At 37.4% G+C, this 20925-nt stretch overlaps 1 protein-coding gene and 1 long non-coding RNA gene across 2 annotated transcripts in view; both read left to right on the forward strand.

The window, feature by feature from the left end:
• Window positions 1-20925, forward strand: part of LOC309720204 — an 84836-nt gene that overhangs the window by 6291 nt on the left and 57620 nt on the right. The gene's annotated exons all lie outside the window — the stretch shown is intronic.
• Window positions 3543-8131, forward strand: LOC309720993 (ATP-dependent DNA helicase PIF1-like). Its single transcript, XM_082558299.1, has 5 exons — window positions 3543-4636; window positions 4959-5039; window positions 6513-6629; window positions 6746-6849; window positions 6952-8131. The coding sequence occupies exons 1-2, from the start codon at window positions 3588-3590 to the stop codon at window positions 4981-4983; spliced, it is 1074 nt and encodes a 357-aa protein (XP_082414425.1). The 5' UTR covers window positions 3543-3587; the 3' UTR covers window positions 4984-5039; window positions 6513-6629; window positions 6746-6849; window positions 6952-8131.

Consider the following 20925-nt stretch of genomic DNA (forward strand, 5'->3'; position numbering starts at 1 on the left):
GTGTGATTAACGAGGCCATATCTGTGTTCAAATCACAAATCAAAGCTGGACCATCATACCCATGTACTGTATGTTTCAAGGCTTCATTTCCAAACCAAGTACGACCCTGCAGAAGGTCAAATTATGTCAAAAACCCACATGTAGTTACAACATGTTTGACAGGAAAGTTTGTTCATGTTTGTGATGAAAACTGCAGAAATGAGCAGTGCAATGTTCCCGATGAGAGAAAGAGAGAGTGGATTTGTCACACCTGCCACGATCATCTTAAAAATGGATCCATGCCAGCACTTGCTGTTGCCAATAAGTTGGATCTTGCTGATATTCCAGCTGAACTGTCTGATCTCAACATACTGGAGAGACATCTCATAGCCAAGTGCATACCATTTGCCAAGATCATTCCTCTTCCCAAAGGCAGACAAAGAGCAATTAGAGGAAATGTGGTCTGTGTCCCATCAGAGGTACAGGAAACTGTTGAAACACTACCTCGATTGAGAATTAATTCTCAGGTGATCAGAGTGAAACTGAAGAGACGCTTGTCTTACAAAGGTCATCAGCTGTTTCAGACTGTAAGCTGGTCTAAACTTGTGCAAGCACTGCATAAACTCAAGCAGATTCATCCACAGTATAAGGATGTGAGCATCAGAGATGATGCTGAGCTGTGTGATCCAACTCTTCCTGATGAAGATGATGAGGATGATGATGATGAAAACATGAATGAGGAAGATTATGATGAGGCTGATTTAATGGAAATTGACAGCTGTGAGAAAAATGCACTGAGTGAAGCACAAAATATAAATGAACAGGACATTGACATGTTACCCTGTGATGGTGAACAATCGCATGAACAGATGAGAGATGATTCAGAGCAAGCAGATGGACTGACTAATGGTGGTTTTGCACTCGAGTCCTGTTTGCAGCCCCCTGATGTGGCTGAGGAGATATTATGTTTCAGTGAAGGAATCTACTCTGTTGCTCCTGCAGAGAGAAACAATCCAATAAGTTTTTTCAAAACACCTAAACTGGAGGCCATGGCCTTCCCTGTGCAGTTTCCTACAGGTCAAAACACACTTGATGAAAGAAGGCTGATCAAAGTATCCCCCAGTGGGTATTTCAAATCAAGACTTTTCTGCATTGATGATCGTTTTGCCAAAGACACAAACTATTTGTTCTTTGCACAGTTTGTGACTGAAATACACTTGGCTACATCCAGCATGACAGTACAGTTAAGGAAGGCAAAGCCTCTGACCAGAGATGGTAGAAAAATAACCTCAGGCATGTTACAAGATAAACATGAGGTGGAGAAACTGGTGCGAAATAAAGATGCAGTGAGATTCATGCAGCCTCTGAGAGGAACCCCAGCCTATTGGGAGAAAACAACAAGAGATCTTTTTGCCATGATCAGACAGTTGGGAACTCCCACGTTCTTTTGCACATTTTCAGCTGCTGAAATGCGCTGGCCTGAAGTGATTGAGGCAATAACAAGGCAGCAAGGTGAACAAGTGAATTTTGAAGGACTCGACTGGTCAGCAAAGTGTGACATCCTGAGAAGCAATCCTGTCACAACAATGCGCATGTTTGACAAGAGAGTTGAAGCATTATTCAGAGATTTACTCTTATCTCCCGCAGAGCCACTTGGCAAAGTCATTGACTACTTTTACAGAGTTGAGTTTCAGCACAGAGGAAGCCCACACATACACTGCCTCCTGTGGGTAGAAGGTGCTCCTGTGTTTGAGGAGGATGATGAGCAAACTGTTGTTGATTTTATAAACAAATACATCACAGCTCAGCTGCCTGATCCACATAAACAACCCGAACTGTACAAAAAAGTAACAGAAGTGCAAAAACACAGTAAGAACCACACAAAGACGTGCTTTAGGAGTTTAAGCTCCGGGTGCCGTTTTGGTTTTCCCAAACCACCCTGCAATGAGACAATGATCACAAGACCCAGTGAGGATGATGCACTGGAAGTAGAAACGGCAAAGAACAAGCTCAGACCACTGAACCAGCTGCTGAATGAACCTGAAACTGCTTCCATGAGTTTAGAGCAGCTCTTGGAAAGATGCAAGTTGACACATGCAGAATATGAGAGATACCTGAATAAAATGAACATGAGGAGTACGATCATACTAAAGCGTGATCCAAAAGACTCTTGGATAAATGGCTATAATCCACATCTGCTTGAAGCCTGGAACAGTAATATCGACATAAGCTTTGTTTTAGATGCTTTCGGCGCTGCAAATTATTTAATGAAATATATATCAAAAAAAGAGGGCGGGCTATCTGAGTACCTGAAAACTGTCATTGAAAACTCCAATAAGGACAGTGTAAATGAGTGCGATGAAATGAGAGCCGTCATGCAGGCATATTCAAAGAAGCGAGAGATCAGTGCACAGGAGTGTGTTGCTCGTGCATGTGGTCTTCACATGAAGCAATGTTCACGTGCTGTAATATTCATACCAACTGATGATAATCCTGTGAAAATGAGTCGTCCCCTGTCAGTTCTGGACAACACAACACCTGAGTCTTCCAATGTTTGGATGACATCTTTGAATGACAAATACAAAGCCAGACCTGAAACACCAGAGTATGAGGAGATGTGCATGGCAGACTTTGCTGCTACTTGCAGGATTGTCTATGGCCAACAGAAAAAAGGTAAAGATGTTTTGCCCCTTCTCAATGAGATGGGGTTTGTGCAAAGGCGCAAAAACAATAAGCCTGCTATCATCAGATTTCACCGCTGCTCACAAGAAAAACATCCAGAGCAATATTACGGAAGACTGCTTAAACTGTACCTTCCTCATCGTTCAGACCACGAACTGAAAACACCATCGTTGCCAACCTATCAGGCTTTCTATGGTGCTGGCTGTGTACAGCTACCAGGTACTGACCATCTTGAGTACGTGCAACACATTGTCAAAAGAAACAGAGAAAAATATGAGAAAAACAGTGAGGAGATCGAGAGCGCTGTTGAGGAATATGAGCAGAACAGAGGTGTGACTGACGAATGGTGTAATCTGGCACCTGAATCAGATCTCGTAAGGTTGCCACTTGTTGAACAAGAAAGAGAGCGAGACAATGAAAATGAACAGGAAGATGTGCCCGACTACAGCCGTCAGGCTGATGCTTCAACAGAAGTCAGAGCCATCAGGGAACCCCCTGCTATTGATCCCACATTGTTACGTCAGATGTTTCAGAATCTGAACAAGAAGCAAGCCTGCATATTTTATGCAGTTAGAGACTGGTGCATTAAAAGAGTCTGTGCTCTAAATCCAGAGCAGTTTTTCTTTTATATTAATGGTGGTGCTGGAACAGGAAAATCACATCTTATCAAATGCATCTACTCAGAAGCATCTAAGATACTGAGCAAAGTGCCCAGATATGCAGACAACGTTGACATATCAAAACCCACTGTCCTGTTAACTGCTTTCACTGGGACTGCAGCTTTTAACATTTCTGGAACAACACTGCATTCTCTTCTCAAGCTGCCTAGAAGCTTAAAACCTCCCATTCAGGGACTTGGCAATCAGCTGGATGAAGTCAGATCAGAACTTTTGAATGCTGAAATAATCGTCATTGACGAAGTGTCTATGGTGTCAAGACATCTGTTTGCATATGTAGATGCAAGACTCAAACAGATCAAAGGGACTCGGAGACCCTTTGGAGGCATGTCAGTCATTGCTGTCGGAGACTTCTATCAGCTACCCCCAGTGCGACAGTCTAAACCTCTCTGTGTGCACGACCCGTCTGAGATCGACCTGTGGCGGGAGCATTTTCAGATGATCACTCTGACTGAGATTATGCGTCAGAAAGATGATGTTGTCTTTGCAGAGATGCTGAACAGAATTCGTGTGAAAGGAAAGTTGGATGAGCTTTGCGAAGCAGATAGAAATTTGTTGTCACAGGCCATAACTGAACCAGCCCTTTGTCCAACTGATGCGTTGCACATTTTTGCAACTAATAAAGAAGTGGATGCACACAACTCTGCAACACTGGCTCTGCTCCACACTCATATCATTGACATCCATGCAGATGATTATAGAAAAGATCCTAGAACTGGCAGAATGGCACTTCAAGACAGACCATTGAAAGGAGGTAAAAACGAGTTACCAGACACACTGAAAGTTGCAGAAGGAGCTCGTGTCATGCTCACCAGAAACATTGACATACAAAATGGTTTGGTTAATGGAGCTTTTGGAATACTACTTAGAGTAGTTCACTCTGAAAACGACCAACACATCATCAAGCTTGGACTTAAAATGGATAATGAGACATCTGGAAAGAATAACCGCACACCAGCAGACGACATGGTGTACATTGAGAGAGCAGAGGAGAATCTGAAGCAGAAAGGAGTGGTACGAAGACAGTTCCCAGTGAAGCTGGCCTTTGCATGTACAATACATAAGGTACAGGGTATGACAACTACATCAGCTGTTGTCTCTCTTAAGAGCATTTTTGAGCCCGGCATGGCCTACGTAGCTGTCAGTAGAGTGACGTCTCTCAGTGGACTGTATCTTCTTGATATGGAAGAGAAAAAAATATTCACCAACCCAGAAATCACTGCAGCGCTTGAGAACATGAGACAAGCCAACCTTGATGACATGATGCCTCTTCTACACGTGAGGCAAACACTGAGCAGGTCAGAGGTTTTCACCATTGTTCATCATAATACAGAGGGACTGCCAGCTCACATTAATGACATCAAAAGTCACCATGAATTGTGTCTAGCAGATGTTTTGTGCCTAACAGAAACACACCTGCGGGGCTCTTTTGTCGCAGAGAGTCTCCACTTGGAAAATTACAATTTGTTCAAACGCAACAGACACCTGTCCTACACAAACTTTCCCCAGATGGCAAACAGAAGTGGTGGTGGAGTTGCTGTTTATGTGAAAAGTGACATTCAAGTGCATGAAAAACAGTACATCCATAATGTAACTGACCTTGAATTTCTGGCTTTAAAGGTTGAAGCACCAGTCAGTGCTCTGATTGCAGTTGTATACAGACCTCCAGACTACACTCTGAGGCCATTCCTGAAAAACCTGGTAAGCCTATTAGACTCATTGGAGATCATGGACTGTCATCCCATCATAGTTTGTGGTGATTTTAATGAGAATGTTTTATCCAGTGCAAACAAACCAATCCTGGAGCTGTTTGAGTCTAGGGGATACGCACAGGTCATCACTGCCCCTACCACAGAGAAGAACACACTGCTTGACCTAATTTTCATTTCTCAGTCAGATCGATGTCTCCATTCTGGAGTTATGAAGACATACCATAGTTACCATGACCCAGTATACTGTGTATTGTCCTGTGATGATTCATGATCTAGATCTTTGAATACAGTAAGTAATATCTATATTTTTGAATGACTTAAGAAAGTAGAGCGATATTTAAAAGTTGACGCCCTGCATTGCAGTATAATGTTTGATGACAATTTTATTTATTACAGAAAATCTAAAATTCACTAACAGTAACCTATAAATGTCAGAAAAATCAAATATAGCAGTTTAAAATGAATAGTGTAGGCATATCCTCTCTGCAGCCAGGCTTCAACATCCTGCCAGGCTGCCCCAGTCTCACTGTGGCTGGGAGGGAGGGAGGGTGGACCAGAGGATTGCCCACACAAAACATAAATGTTCAACAGCTTCTTCATTGTTTCTGAGAGAACAATAATGACTAAAGGTTGCTTTTTAAAAAAACAAACAAACAAACAAACAAACAAACAAACCTAATTACAGCAATAATGACAGTTAAGCCACTTTATGTGTGCCTCTATTTTGAAATACTATTTACAAAAATATTATTATTTTGGTTTGTTATAAACTTTAAACTTTTTCAAAAGTACACAATTATATTTTTGGACAAATTTTTCTATGAAACATAAATTTTTATGAGCTTTTATCATGTTTCTGGCCAGTGCAATCATCAGGGTGGGTCTGGGTTGATAACTGCACATTTCTGGCCAGAAATGTTTCAGCAGTGTTACATATGTAGTGCATATGTTACACTTGCTTTCTGTTACCAGCTGATACCCTACATTTGTATAGACATTTGATGGTGTGAGGTTGGGGAGTTGAGTGGGGGGGGGGTTTCCTTTCCTGTTAGGTTTCCTTTTTTTTCTTTTTTTTTTTTTAAGCAAGACACAGTCCTCCTGTGTCTTCTCCAATCTTCACATGTAAAATCCAACAATGTGAAGCACATAGCAGCCAGAAACTGTAATGCCACAGATCAGAGAAACTTCATCATCACCATCTTCATCGCCATACGATCAGAGCGTGAGACTTCACATCTGGAGCACAGGAGAGATTCTGTGATAAGTCTTCCTTCTAGCTTGTCCCACAAGCAGTCGGTGAGATTTACTAACAACAAAAAGGGTTAATGACATTATTTCCATGAAAACATGTATTCATTCTTTGTGAAGTGTTTAAATTGTGTTTTCACTTGACCTTAGGAGTGTTAGAGTGTATTGTAATGTCTGTACTCAGGTGTTTCCCTCTGTGATCCATCCCCTTCAGAGCCGAGACACTCAGGACTGAACAGACTGCACAGTTTCTGTGACTGAGCCTCCAAAACACCTTCTTTGAAACCACTCATGATAGAAGGGCTTCATATTTGCAGCAGCACTACTACAGGTATTCAGTTTATTACAGGATGTGTTTGTTTCTTAGGACCAGCTCTGAGTGCACACTACCTAACATATACACCTTTCTGTTTATTACAAACCAACTACTCTGGATCATACGGCCAGTTGGCAGGAATGTTGCTGCAGGAAAACATCCCTGGAGATCACCATCATTGTCAGACTGACTGTGCCTCCTCTGTGCAGTGTCAAGATCCTCCCTAAATGAGTGTGTAAGTTAACATTTTCATTATTTTATTCCCTTTGACAAGACAAGTATCACTGATATTTACATTTACAACTACATATTCCTGTTTTCTGCTCTTCTTTTAAAGTCCTCAGCTATCCTGCTTCTGTGCTGCTTGCCACACATCAAACACTGGCCGGATGACAGGGAGGATCCACTCTGAAGTCACTGGACATGATGAGGATCATATGGGACTTCATAGTTTCACAGAAACGTTGTGCTCTGTGATTACAGGTTTTAAATGGACATAATGACTGCCTCTCTCTGATCAACAGGCTAAAGGATTGTTGTCATTGTTAGTGCTCTGTACAATGTATGCTTATTTAGTATTTCATCACAGAGCAAACCTTTATTTATTTAACATATTTTTATTTTGTTTTAATGTTGAATTAACTGTGGGGATTTTTTTAAGTGGGCACTCGGGATGTCATATGACCAGAAATGTGGTAACTGGAATTCAACGTTATGGAAGAAAAAATCTGCTAAGAACAAAACACACACAAAACCCCCCAAGAAAATTCAAATTCATTCCATGTAATCCAATCTAAAACATTTTAAACTGCTGAACAGCAACACAAACAGTGTTAAAAAACAGTGTTAACAGAATGATTATGATGATTTTGTACCAAAGTTTCAGGTCACATGGCACACCTAGTGTGTAGTGTGGGGTATCAGCTGGTAAGTATAGGGTTTTTTTTCATATTTGTGTACTTAGAGTTTAGATAGATAAAGCCTTGTGTATAATAATTAGTCATAACCACAACTCAAAGTCAGGGACTAACTAATTTTGGGACTTTGTGTCTGAGCCCAGGTTAAAACAATGTGTAAAAAAGCATTTAGTGGCATGGCTGAACAATGCTGTATTGATACTTATTTATCCATGTTCACAAAAAGGACTAATGTGTTTATTTGATTATTTGCACGTGTTAAACTGTGTCACCACCTTAGGCTTTCATTTGAGTTTACTCAAAAATCTCTATACAGTTCTCTTTTACCACTGTGTGGACTCTGTTTACATTAAAACATAAAGAAGAATGAGTAATAAAAAGATGTGTAGACAGATTAAGTAGGACGATAGAAACAGCTGTTCAGCCATGTTCTAAGAAACCAACACAATTTAAAGGTTCAGGATTGTGGTTTTAAAAGTTGAATTTTCATGTATTTCATATCTTGCTTATTATTTTTTATTTAGTTATTTAATTTAGTTATTTTTATTTATTCTACTAGTCCTTTTCAGAAAGAAGCTGTAAAATATGACTTAAGATTTTTTTTTTATTTTCTATGACATACAAAACAAATTGATGTATGTAATACTATTAAACATGATATACACATGTGTATATGTCTGAAAAACATTATGCTGTATATTAAAGTTTGCATTTTCTCCAGAATTTTTGTTCATCTTTTAAGTTCATTTCAGTTAGAAGAATTTGAACTTTTAATATTCATTCAGAGATTTTCTGACTCTAAATTTTCTTTTGTCATTACTCATTTTTTTATTATTTACATTTTAAACATGTTTAGCTTTTTTCCAACTTCTTCTGTGTGAACATCAGCTTTCAAAAGTTCTGCACTTTTGTTTTCACTTTAAAAATTCTGTATTTTCCAGCTCATTCAGAATTTTTAACTTAACATTCAGCAATTAATTCATTTCAGTGCATACATTCAGATTCAAGCATTCACACTGCAGTTTCTTCAGAAAATGCACTTTCTAGTTCTATTTTATTATTAGTGTGAATGCTTGAAAAGCATTCACAGTATTGTTATTCTAATCTTTATTATTAGTGTGAATGCTTGAAAAGCATTCACAGTATTGTTATTCGAATCTTTATTATTATTATTATATATTCCGTACGTTTTTTGGCATCTAACTCCTTCAAAACCGTTCAACTTAGAAAAACCATTCAAACACCGTTAGATTCCTATTCTTTTGGACATGACTGCTTCTATTTTTCATATTTTTAACATTTATATTTTTAATTTTATTCAACTTTATTCAACAAAAATTTATAATGTATTTCAATGGGGAGACCCTTCAAATCCTCATTCAACTTACTCATTTTTAAACTCTTACTACTTCCACATACATTGACATAGAGCCACCATTCAAACTTTAAAACGAAGACAAGACATTCAACTATTCAACTTGTATTTATCTTTTCAATATCTATTATACTTTTTCTTCAGTTCCAGTTTAAGTTTCATGATGTTTTTTCACCCGTTTCAGAGTTTATAATGGGTGTGTATGGGACGGAATGTTGGGGCTAGAGTGAGGCAGCTCAACTGCTAGAGTGAGAGGAGCAAAAAAATTAATCTTAAAATCTTTTTTAAAACTGCTGCTGTGTCCGCAGCGTTTGCTCTACAGGTATGATTTTACCCTCAAAACGTAGCCATGGCTGTCCTCTTTCATCCAATGTGTTTACTATTGTCCTAGGTGTTATGGTTCTTTCGTAAATGTCACCAATGCACAGCCTCCTCCCTCCAACTCTTCCATAGACTCTAATGTTAAAATGGCTCAGAAGGTTCGTTTGAAAATCAGAAGAGCATGGTGTCTTTCCACTGTCACCACGTCCATATAATAAACTCCACAGGCATGAAAACTGAGAATTCAGTAGACTGGACATTGCTGCCGCTCACGGTGAAAGAATTTCGTCAATACGACCTATACTTTTCACTTGGGAGCGATTTGTTTGGGCCTGACTTTTCTGTTCATTTTAAGCAGCAAAAGTGAGGCGCATGTCTGTGTACGTGTGTATGGAGCCATTGGGTGCGGTCACTATAGCAACCAGGCTCACACCTGCCTGCTTAACGAGCTCTGCCTGCCACTCTGCCAAGATTTATCTTAAACACTTCTCTTTCAACTGCTGCTGTGTCCACAGTGTTAAAGCCATCATTTTACCCTCAAAACGTAGCCATCGTTGTTCTCTTTCCAACACTGTTTTTCAAAGCTCAGACTTTTACATTTTTTAAACTGTGTGGATCCAAGCAGAGGGATCAGATTTTAGCCATTCAGTGATTCAAAGAATATGACCTTTTAATATTCATTCAGATGTTTTCTGACTCTAAATGTTCTTTTCTCATTTCTTAGGGTTTTCTAATTTACATTTAAAACATTTTCAGGTTTTTTTCCAACTTCTTCTTCTGTGTAACGTTCAGCTTTTAGCAGTTCAGCACCTTTGTTTTCAGGTTAAATACGGTTTTTTTTTTGTTTTTTTTTAATCTCATTCAATATTTTTAACTCAAAATTCAGCAATTAATTCATTTCAGTGCATACATTCAGATTCAAGCATTCACACTGCAGTTTCTTCAGAAAATGCACTTTCTAGTTATTATTATTATTATATATTCCGTACGTTTTTTGGCATCTCACTCCTTCAAAACCGTTCAACTTAGAAAAACCATTCAAACACCATTAGATTCCTATTCTTTTGGACAACACTGCTTCTATTTTTCATATTTTTAACATTTATATTTTTAATTTTATTCAACTTTATTCAACAAAAATTTATAATGTATTTCAATGGGGAGACCCTTCAAATCCTCATTCAACTTACTCATTTTTAAACTCTTACTACTTCCACATACATTGACATAGAGCCACCATTCAAACTTTAAAACGAAGACAAGACATTCAACTATTCAACTTGTATTTATCTTTTCAATATCTATTATACTTTTTCTTCAGTTCCAGTTTAAGTTTCATGATGTTTTTTCACCCGTTTCAGAGTTTATAATGGGTGTGTATGGGACGGAATGTTGGGCCTAGAGTGAGGCAGCTCAACTGCTAGAGTGAGAGGAGCAAAAAAATTAATCTTAAAATCTTTTTTAAAACTGCTGCTGTGTCCACAGCGTTTGCTCTACAGGTATGACTTTACCCTCAAAACGTAGCCATGGCTGTCCTCTTTCATCCAATGTGTTTACTATTGTACTAGGTGTTATGGTTCTTTCATAAATGTCACCAATGCACAGCCTCCTCCCTCCAACTCTTCCATAGACTCTAATGTTAAAATGGCTCAGAAGGTTGGTTTGAAAATCAGAAGAGCATGGTGTTTTTACACTGTCACCACGTCCATATATTAAACTCCACAGGCATGAAAACTGAGAATTAGGTAGACTAGACATTGCTGTCGCTCACGGTGAAAGAATTTTGTCAATACGACCTATACTTTTCATTTGGGAGCGATTTGTTTCGGCCTGACTTTTCTGTTCATTTTAAGCAGCAAAAGTGAGGCGCATGTCTGTGTACGTGTGTATGGAGCCATTGGGTGCAGTCACTATAGCAACCAGGCTCACACCTGCCTGCTTAACGAGCTCTGCCTGCCACTCTGCCAAGATTTATCTTAAACACTTCTCTTTCAACTGCTGCTGTGTCCACAGTGTTAAAGCCATCATTTTACCCTCAAAACGTAGCCATCGTTGTTCTCTTTCCAACACTGTTTTTCAAAGCTCAGACTTTTACATTTTTTAAACTGTGTGGATCCAAGCAGAGGGATCAGATTTTAGTCATTCAGTGATTCAAAGAATATGACCTTTTAATATTCATTCAGATGTTTTCTGACTCTAAATGTTCTTTTCTCATTTCTTAGGGTTTTCTAATTTACATTTAAAACATTTTCAGTTTTTTTCCAACTTCTTCTTCTGTGTAACGTTCAGCTTTTAGCAGTTCAGCACCTTTGTTTTCAGGTTAAATTCGTTTTTTTTTTTTGTTTTTTTTTAATCTCATTCAATATTTTTAACTCAAAATTCAGCAATTAATTCATTTCAGTGCATACATTCAGATTCAAGCATTCACACTGCAGTTTCTTCAGAAAATGCACTTTCTAGTTATTATTATCTATTCCGTACGTTTTTTATAATCCTACTACTTCAAAACCGTTCAACTTAGAAAAACCATTCAAACACCGTTAGATTCCTATTCTTTTGGACAACACTGCTTCTATTTTTCATATTTTTAACATTTATATTTTTAATTTTATTCAACTTTATTCAACAAAAATTTATAATGTATTTCAATGGGGAGACCCTTCAAATCCTCATTCAACTTACTCATTTTTAAACTCTTACTACTTCCACATACATTGACATAGAGCCACCATTCAAACTTTAAAACGAAGACAAGACATTCAACTATTCAACTTGTATTTATCTTTTCAATATCTATTATACTTTTTCTTCAGTTCCAGTTTAAGTTTCATGATGTTTTTTCACCCGTTTCAGAGTTTATAATGGGTGTGTATGGGACGGAATGTTGGGGCTAGAGTGAGACAGCTCAACTGCTAGAGTGAGAGGAGCAAAAAAATTAATCTTAAAATATTTTTTAAAACTGCTGCTGTGTCCGCAGCGTTTGCTCTACAGGTATGATTTTACCCTCAAAATGTAGCCATCGCTGTCCTCTTTCATCCAATGTGTTTACTATTGTACTAGGTGTTATGGTTCTTTCATAAATGTCACCAATGCACAGCCTCCTCCCTCCAACTCTTCCATAGACTCTAATGTTAAAATCGCTCAGAAGGTTGGTTTGAAAATCAGAAGAGCATGGTGTCTTTCCACTGTCACCATGTCCATATAATAAACTCCACAGGCATGAAAACTGAGAATTCAGTAGACTAGAAGCTGCTGTCGCTCACGGTGAAATAATTTTGTCAATACGACTTTTACTTTTCATTTGGGAACGATTTGTTTCGGCCTGACTTTTCTGTTCATTTTAAGCAGCAAAAGTGAGGCGCATGTCTGTGTACGTGTGTATGGAGCCATTGGGTGCGGTCACTATAGCAACCAGGCTCACACCTGCCTGCTTAACGAGCTCTGCCTGCCACTGTACCAAGATTCATCTTAAGCACTTCTCTTTCAACTGCTGCTGTGTCCACAGTGTTACAGCCATCATTTTACCCTCAAATTGTCGCCATTATTGTTCTCTTTCCAACACCGTGTCTTTCAAAGCTCAGGCATTTAAACTTTTTAAACCGTGTGGATCAAAGTGGAGGGATCACATTTTCTTCATTCAGTGATTCAAAGAATATGACCTTTTAATATTCATTCAGATGTTTTCTGACTCTAAATGTTCTTTTCTCATTTCTTAGGGTTTTCTAATTTACATTTAAAGCATTTTCAGCTTTTTTCCAACTTCTTCTTCTGTGTAACCTTCAGCTTTTAGCAGTTCAGCACCTTTGTTTTCAGGTTAAATTTGATTTTTTGATTTTTTTTTTAATTTCATTCAATATTTTTAACTCAAAATTCAGCAATTAATTCATTTCAGTGCATACATTCAGATTCAAGCATTCACACTGCAGTTTCTTCAGAAAATGCACTTTCTAGTTAGTGTGAATGCTTGAAAAGCATTCACAGTATTGTTATTCTAATCTTTATTATTATTATTATTATATTTTATTCTGTATTCCGTACGTTTTTTGTAATCCTATAACTTCAAAACCGTTCAACTTAGAAAAACCATTCAAACACCGTTAGATTCCTATTCTTTTGGACAACACTGCTTCTATTTTTCATATTTTTAACATTTATATTTTTAATTTTATTCAACTTTATTCAACAAAAATTTATAATGTATTTCAATGGGGAGACCCTTCAAATCCTCATTCAACTTACTCATTTTTAAACTCTTACTACTTCCACATACATTGACATAGAGCCACCATTCAAACTTTAAAACGAAGACAAGACATTCAACTATTCAACTTGTATTTATCTTTTCAATATCTATTATACTTTTTCTTCAGTTCCAGTTTAAGTTTCATGATGTTTTTTCACCCGTTTCAGAGTTTATAATGGGTGTGTATGGGACGGAATGTTGGGGCTAGAGTGAGGCAGCTCAACTGCTAGAGTGAGAGGAGCGAAAAAATTAATCTTAAAATCTTTTTTAAAACTGCTGCTGTGTCCGCAGCGTTTGCTCTACAGGTATGATTTTACCCTCAAAACGTAGCCATGGCTGTCCTCTTTCATCCAATGTGTTTACTATTGTACTAGGTGTTATGGTTCTTTCATAAATGTCACCAATGCACAGCCTCCTCCCTCCAACTCTTCCATAGACTCTAATGTTAAAATGGCTCAGAAGGTTCGTTTGAAAATCAGAAGAGCATGGTGTCTTTACACTGTCACCACGTCCATATAATAAGCTCCACAGGCATGAAAACTGAGAATTAGGTAGACTAGACATGGCTGTCGCTCACGGTGAAAGAATTTTGTCAATACGACTTTTACTTTTCATTTGGGAGCGATTTGTTTCGGCCTGACTTTTCTGTTCATTTTAAGCAGCAAAAGTGAGGCGCATGTCTGTGTACGTGTGTATGGAGCCATTGGGTGCGGTCACTATAGCAACCAGGCTCACACCTGCCTGCTTAACGAGCTCTGCCTGCCACTGTACCAAGATTCATCTTAAGCGCTTCTCTTTCAACTGCTGCTGTGTCCACAGTGTTACAGCCATCATTTTACCCTCAAATTGTCGCCATTATTGTTCTCTTTCCAACACCGTATCTTTCAAAGCTCAGGCATTTAAACTTTTTAAACTGTGTGGATCAAAGTGGAGGGATCACATTTGAGTCATTCAGTGATTCAAAGAATATGACCTTTTAATATTCATTCAGATGTTTTCTGACTCTAAATGTTCTTTTCTCATTTCTTAGGGTTTTCTAATTTACATTTAAAACATTTTCAGTTTTTTTCCAACTCCTTCTTCTGTGTAACCTTCAGCTTTTAGCAGTTCAGCACCTTTGTTTTCAGGTTAAATTCTTTTTTTTTTTTTGTTTTTTTTTAATCTCATTCAATATTTTTAACTCAAAATTCAGCAATTAATTCATTTCAGTGCATACATTCAGATTCAAGCATTCACACTGCAGTTTCTTCAGAAAATGCACTTTCTAGTTAGTGTGAATGCTTGAAAAGCATTCACAGTATTGTTCTTCTAATCTTTATTATTATATTTTCTTTTTCCGTACGTTTTTTGAAAGCCTACTCCTTCAAAACCGTTCAACTTAGAAAAACCATTCAAACATCGTTAGATTCCTATTATTTTGGACATGACTGCTTCTATTTTTCTCATTTTTAACATTTATATTTTTAATTTTATTCAACTTTATTCAACAAAAATTTCCCATGTATTTCAATGGGGAGACCCTTCAAATTCTCATTCAATTTACTCATTTTTAAACTCTTACTACTTCCACATACATTGACATAGAGCCACCATTCAAACTTTAAAACGAAGACAAGACATTCAACTATTCAACTTGTATTTATCTTTTCAATATCTATTATACTTTTTCTTCAGTTCCAGTTTAAGTTTCATGATGTTTTTTCAGCCGTTTCAGAGTTTATAATGGGTGTGTATGGGACGGAATGTTGGGGCTAGAGTGAGGCAGCTCAACTGCTAGAGTGAGAGGAGCAAAAAAATTAATCTTAAAATCTTTTTTAAAACTGCTGCTGTGTCCGCAGCGTTTGCTCTACAGGTATGATTTTACCCTCAAAACGTAGCCATGGCTGTCCTCTTTCATCCAATGTGTTTACTATTGTCCTAGGTGTTACGGTTCTTTCATAAATGTCACCAATGCACAGCCTCCTCCTTCCAACTCTTCCATAGACTCTAATGTTAAAATGGCTCAGAAGGTTCGTTTGAAAATCAGAAGAGCATGGTGTCTTTCCACTGTCACCACGTCCATATAATAAACTCCACAGACATGAAAACTGAGAATTCAGTAGACTAGACATTGCTGTCGCTCACGGTGAAAGAATTTTGTCAATACGACTTTTACTTTTCATTTGGGAACGATTTGTTTCGGCCTGACTTTTCTGTTCATTTTAAGCAGCAAAAGTGAGGCGCATGTCTGTGTACGTGTGTATGGAGCCATTGGGTGCGGTCACTATAGCAACCAGGCTCACACCTGCCTGCTTAACGAGCTCTGCCTGCCACTGTACCAAGATTCATCTTAAACACTTCTCTTTCAACTGCTGCTGTGTCCACAGTGTTAAAGCCATCATTTTACCCTCAAAACGTCGCCATCGTTGTTCTTTTTCCAACATCTTGTCTTTCAAAGCTCAGAGATGTAAACTTTTTAAACTGTGTGGGTCCAAGTGGAGGGATCACATTTTAGTCATTCAGTGATTCAAAGAATATGACCTTTTAATATTCTTTCAGATGTTTTCTGACTCTAAATGTTCTTTTCTCATTTCTTAGGTTTTTCTAATTTACAATTAAAACATTTTCAGCTTTTTTCCAACTTCTTCTTCTGTGTAACCTTCAGCTTTTAGCAGTTCAGCACTGTTGTTTTCAGGTTAAATTCAGGTTGTTTTTTTATCTCATTCAAAATTTTTAACTCAAAATTCAGCAATTAATTCATTTCAGTGCATACATTCAGATTCAAGCATTCACACTGCAGTTTCTTCAGAAAATGCACTTTCTAGTTATTATTATATTTTATCTATTCCGTACGTTTTTTGTAATCCTACTCCTTCAAAACCGTTCAACTTAGAAAAACCATTCAAACACCGTTAGATTCCTATTCTTTTGGACAACACTGCTTCTATTTTTCATATTTTTAACATTTATATTTTTAATTTTATTCAACTTTATTCAACAAAAATTTATAATGTATTTCAATGGGGAGACCCTTCAAATCCTCATTCAACTTACTCATTTTTAAACTCTTACTACTTCCACATACATTGACATAGAGCCACCATTCAAACTTTAAAACGAAGACAAGACATTCAACTATTCAACTTGTATTTATCTTTTCAATATCTATTATACTTTTTCTTCAGTTCCAGTTTAAGTTTCATGATGTTTTTTCACCCGTTTCAGAGTTTATAATGGGTGTGTATGGGACGGAATGTTGGGGCTAGAGTGAGGCAGCTCAACTGCTAGAGTGAGAGGAGCAAAAAAATTAATCTTAAAATATTTTTTAAAACTGCTGCTGTGTCCGCAGCGTTTGCTCTACAGGTATGATTTTACCCTCAAAACGTAGCCATCGCTGTCCTCTTTCATCCAATGTGTTTACTATTGTCCTAGGTGTTATGGTTCTTTCATAAATGTCACCAATGCACAGCCTCCTCCCTCCAACTCTTCCATAGACTCTAATGTTAAAATGGCTCAGAAGGTTCGTTTGAAAATCAGAAGAGCATGGTGTCTTTCCACTGTCACCACGTCCATATAATAAACTCCACAGGCATGAAAACTGAGAATTCAGTAGACTAGAAGCTGCTGTCGCTCACGGTGAAAGAATTTTGTCAATACGACTTGTACTTTTCATATGGGAACGATTTGTTTCAGCCTGACTTTTCTGTTCATTTTAAGCAGCAAAAGTGAGGCGCATGTCTGTGTACGTGTGTATGGAGCCATTGGGTGCGGTCACTATAGCAACCAGGCTCACACCTGCCTGCTTAACGAGCTCTGCCTGCCACTGTGCTAAGATTCATCTTAAGCTCTTCTCTTTCAACTGCTGCTGTGTCCACAGTGTTACAGCCATCATTTTACCCTCAAATTGTCGCCATTATTGTTCTCTTTCCAACACCGTATCTTTCAAAGCTCAGGCATTTAAACTTTTTAAACTGTGTGGATCAAAGTGGAGGGATCACATTTGAGTCATTCAGTGATTCAAAGAATATGACCTTTTAATATTCATTCAGATGTTTTCTCACTCTAAATGTTCTTTTCTCATTTCTTAGGGTTTTCTAATTTACATTTAAAACATTTTCAGTTTTTTTCCAACTCCTTCTTCTGTGTAACCTTCAGCTTTTAGCAGTTCAGCACCTTTGTTTTCAGGTTAAATTCGGTTTTTTTTTGTTTTTTTTTTAATCTCATTCAATATTTTTAACTCAAAATTCAGCAATTAATTCATTTCAGTGCATACATTCAGATTCAAGCATTCACACTGCAGTTTCTTCAGAAAATGCACTTTCTAGTTCTATTTTATTCTTCCGTACGTTTTTTGAAAGCCTACTCCTTCAAAACCGTTCAACTTAGAAAAACCATTCAAACATCGTTAGATTCCTATTATTTTGGACATGACTGCTTCTATTTTTCTCATTTTTAACATTTATATTTTTAATTTTATTCAACTTTATTCAACAAAAATTTCCCATGTATTTCAATGGGGAGACCCTTCAAATTCTCATTCAACTTACTCATTTTTAAACTCTTACTACTTCCTCATACATTGACATAGAGCCACCATTCAAACTTTAAAACGAAGACAAGACATTCAACTATTCAACTTGTATTTATCTTTTCAATATCTATTATACTTTTTCTTCAGTTCCAGTTTAAGTTTCATGATGTTTTTTCACCCGTTTCAGAGTTTATAATGGGTGTGTATGGGACGGAATGTTGGGGCTAGAGTGAGGCAGCTCAACTGCTAGAGTGAGAGGAGCAAAAAAATTAATCTTAAAATCTTTTTTAAAACTGCTGCTGTGTCCACAGCGTTTGCTCTACAGGTATGATTTTACCCTCAAAACGTAGCCATGGCTGTCCTCTTTCATCCAATGTGTTTACTATTGTCCTAGGTGTTACGGTTCTTTCATAAATGTCACCAATGCACAGCCTCCTCCTTCCAACTCTTCCATAGACTCTAATGTTAAAATGGCTCAGAAGGTTCGTTTGAAAATCAGAAGAGCATGGTGTCTTTCCACTGTCACCACGTCCATATAATAAACTCCACAGGCATGAAAACTGAGAATTCGGTAGACTAGAAGCTGCTGTCGCTCACGGTGAAAGAATTTTGTCAATACGACTTGTACTTTTAATTTGGGAACGATTTGTTTCGGCCTGACTTTTCTGTTCATTTTAAGCAGCAAAAGTGAGGTGCATGTCTGTGTCGTGTGTATGGAGCCATTGGGTGCAGTCACTATAGCAACCAGGCTCACACCTGCCTGCTTAACGAGCTCTGCCTGCCACTGTGCCAAGATTCATATTACACACTTCTCTTTCAACTGCTGCTGTGTCCACAGTGTCACAGCCATCATTTTACCCTCAAAACGTCGCCATCGTTGTTCTTTTTCCAACATCTTGTCTTTCAAAGCTCAGAGATGTAAACTTTTTAAACTGTGTGGGTCCAAGTGGAGGGATCACATTTGAGTCATTCAGTGATTAAAAGAATATGACCTTTTAATATTCATTCAGATGTTTTCTGACTCTAAATGTTCTTTTCTCATTTCTTAGGGTTTTCTAATTTACATTTAAAACATTTTCAGTTTTTTTCCAACTCCTTCTTCTGTGTAACCTTCAGCTTTTAGCAGTTCAGCACCTTTGTTTTCAGGTTAAATTCGGTTTTTTTTGTTGTTTTTTTTTAATCTCATTCAATATTTTTAACTTAAATTCAGTAATTAATTCATTTCAGTGCATACATTCAGATTCAAGCATTCACACTGCAGTTTCTTCAGAAAATGCACTTTCTAGTTAGTGTGAATGCTTGAAAAGCATTCACAGTATTGTTCTTCAAATCTTTATTATTATTCCACATTCCGTACGTTTTTTGGCATCTAACTCCTTCAAAACCGTTCAACTTAGAAAAACCATTCAAACATCGTTAGATTCCTATTATTTTGGACATGACTGCTTCTATTTTTCTCATTTTTAACATTTATATTTTTAATTTTATTCAACTTTATTCAACAAAAATTTCCCATGTATTTCAATGGGGAGACCCTTCAAATCCTCATTCAACTTACTCATTTTTAAACTCTTACTACTTCCACATACATTGACATAGAGCCACCATTCAAACTTTAAAACGAAGACAAGACATTCAACTATTCAACTTGTATTTATCTTTTCAATATCTATTATACTTTTTCTTCAGTTCCAGTTTAAGTTTCATGATGTTTTTTCACCCGTTTCAAAATTTATAATGGGTGTGTATGGGACGGAATGTTGGGGCTAGAGTGAGACAGCTCAACTGCTAGAGTGAGAGGAGCAAAAATTTAATCTTAAAATCTTTTTTAAAACTGCTGCTGTGTCTGCAGCGTTTGCTCTACAGGTATGATTTTACCCTCAAAACGTAGCCATCGCTGTCCTCTTTCATCCAATGTGTTTACTATTGTACTAGGTGTTATGGTTCTTTCATAAATGTCACCAATGCACAGCTTCCTCCCTCCAACTCTTCCATAGACTCTAATGTTAAAATGGCTCAGAAGGTTCGTTTGAAAATCAGAAGAGCATGGTGTCTTTCCACTGTCACCACGTCCATATAATAAACTCCACAGACATGAAAACTGAGAATTTGGTAGACTAGACATTGCTGTCGCTCACAGTGAAAGAATTTTGTCAATACGACTTTTACTTTTCATTTGGGAACGATTTGTTTCGCCCTGACTTTTCTGTTCATTTTAAGCAGCAAAAGTGAGGCGCATGTCTGTGTACGTGTGTATGGAGCCACTGGGTGCGGTCACTATAGCAACCAGGCTCACACCTGCCTGCTTAACGAGCTCTCTCTCTCTCTCTGCCAAGATTCATCTTAAACACTTCTCTTTCAACTGCTGCTCTGTCCACAGTGTTAAAGCCATCATTTTACCCTCAAAACGTCGCCATCGTTGTTCTTTTTCCAACATCTTGTCTTTCAAAGCTCAGAGATGTAAACTTTTTAAACTGTGTGGGTCCAAGTGGAGGGATCACATTTTAGTCATTCAGTGATTCAAAGAATATGACCTTTTAATATTCTTTCACATGTTTTCTGACTCTAAATGTTCTTTTCTCATTTCTTAGGTTTTTCTAATTTACAATTAAAACATTTTCAGCTTTTTTCCAACTTCTTCTTCTGTGTAACCTTCAGCTTTTAGCAGTTCAGCACTTTTGTTTTCAGGTTAAATTCGGGTTGTTTTTTTTATCTCATTCAAAATTTTTAACTTAAATTCAGTAATTATTTCATTTCAATGCATACATTCAGATTCAAGCATTCACACTGCAGTTTCTTCAGAAAATGCACTTTCTAGTTAGTGTGAATGCTTGAAAAGCATTCACAGTATTGTTCTTCAAATCTTTATTATTATATATTCCGTACGTTTTTTGGCATCTAACTCCTTCAAAACCGTTCAACTTAGAAAAACCATTCAAACACCG

Source organism: Aulonocara stuartgranti, assembly GCF_965226115.1.
Source record: "Aulonocara stuartgranti genome assembly, chromosome: 13".
NCBI classification, from domain to species: Eukaryota; Metazoa; Chordata; class Actinopteri; order Cichliformes; family Cichlidae; genus Aulonocara; species Aulonocara stuartgranti.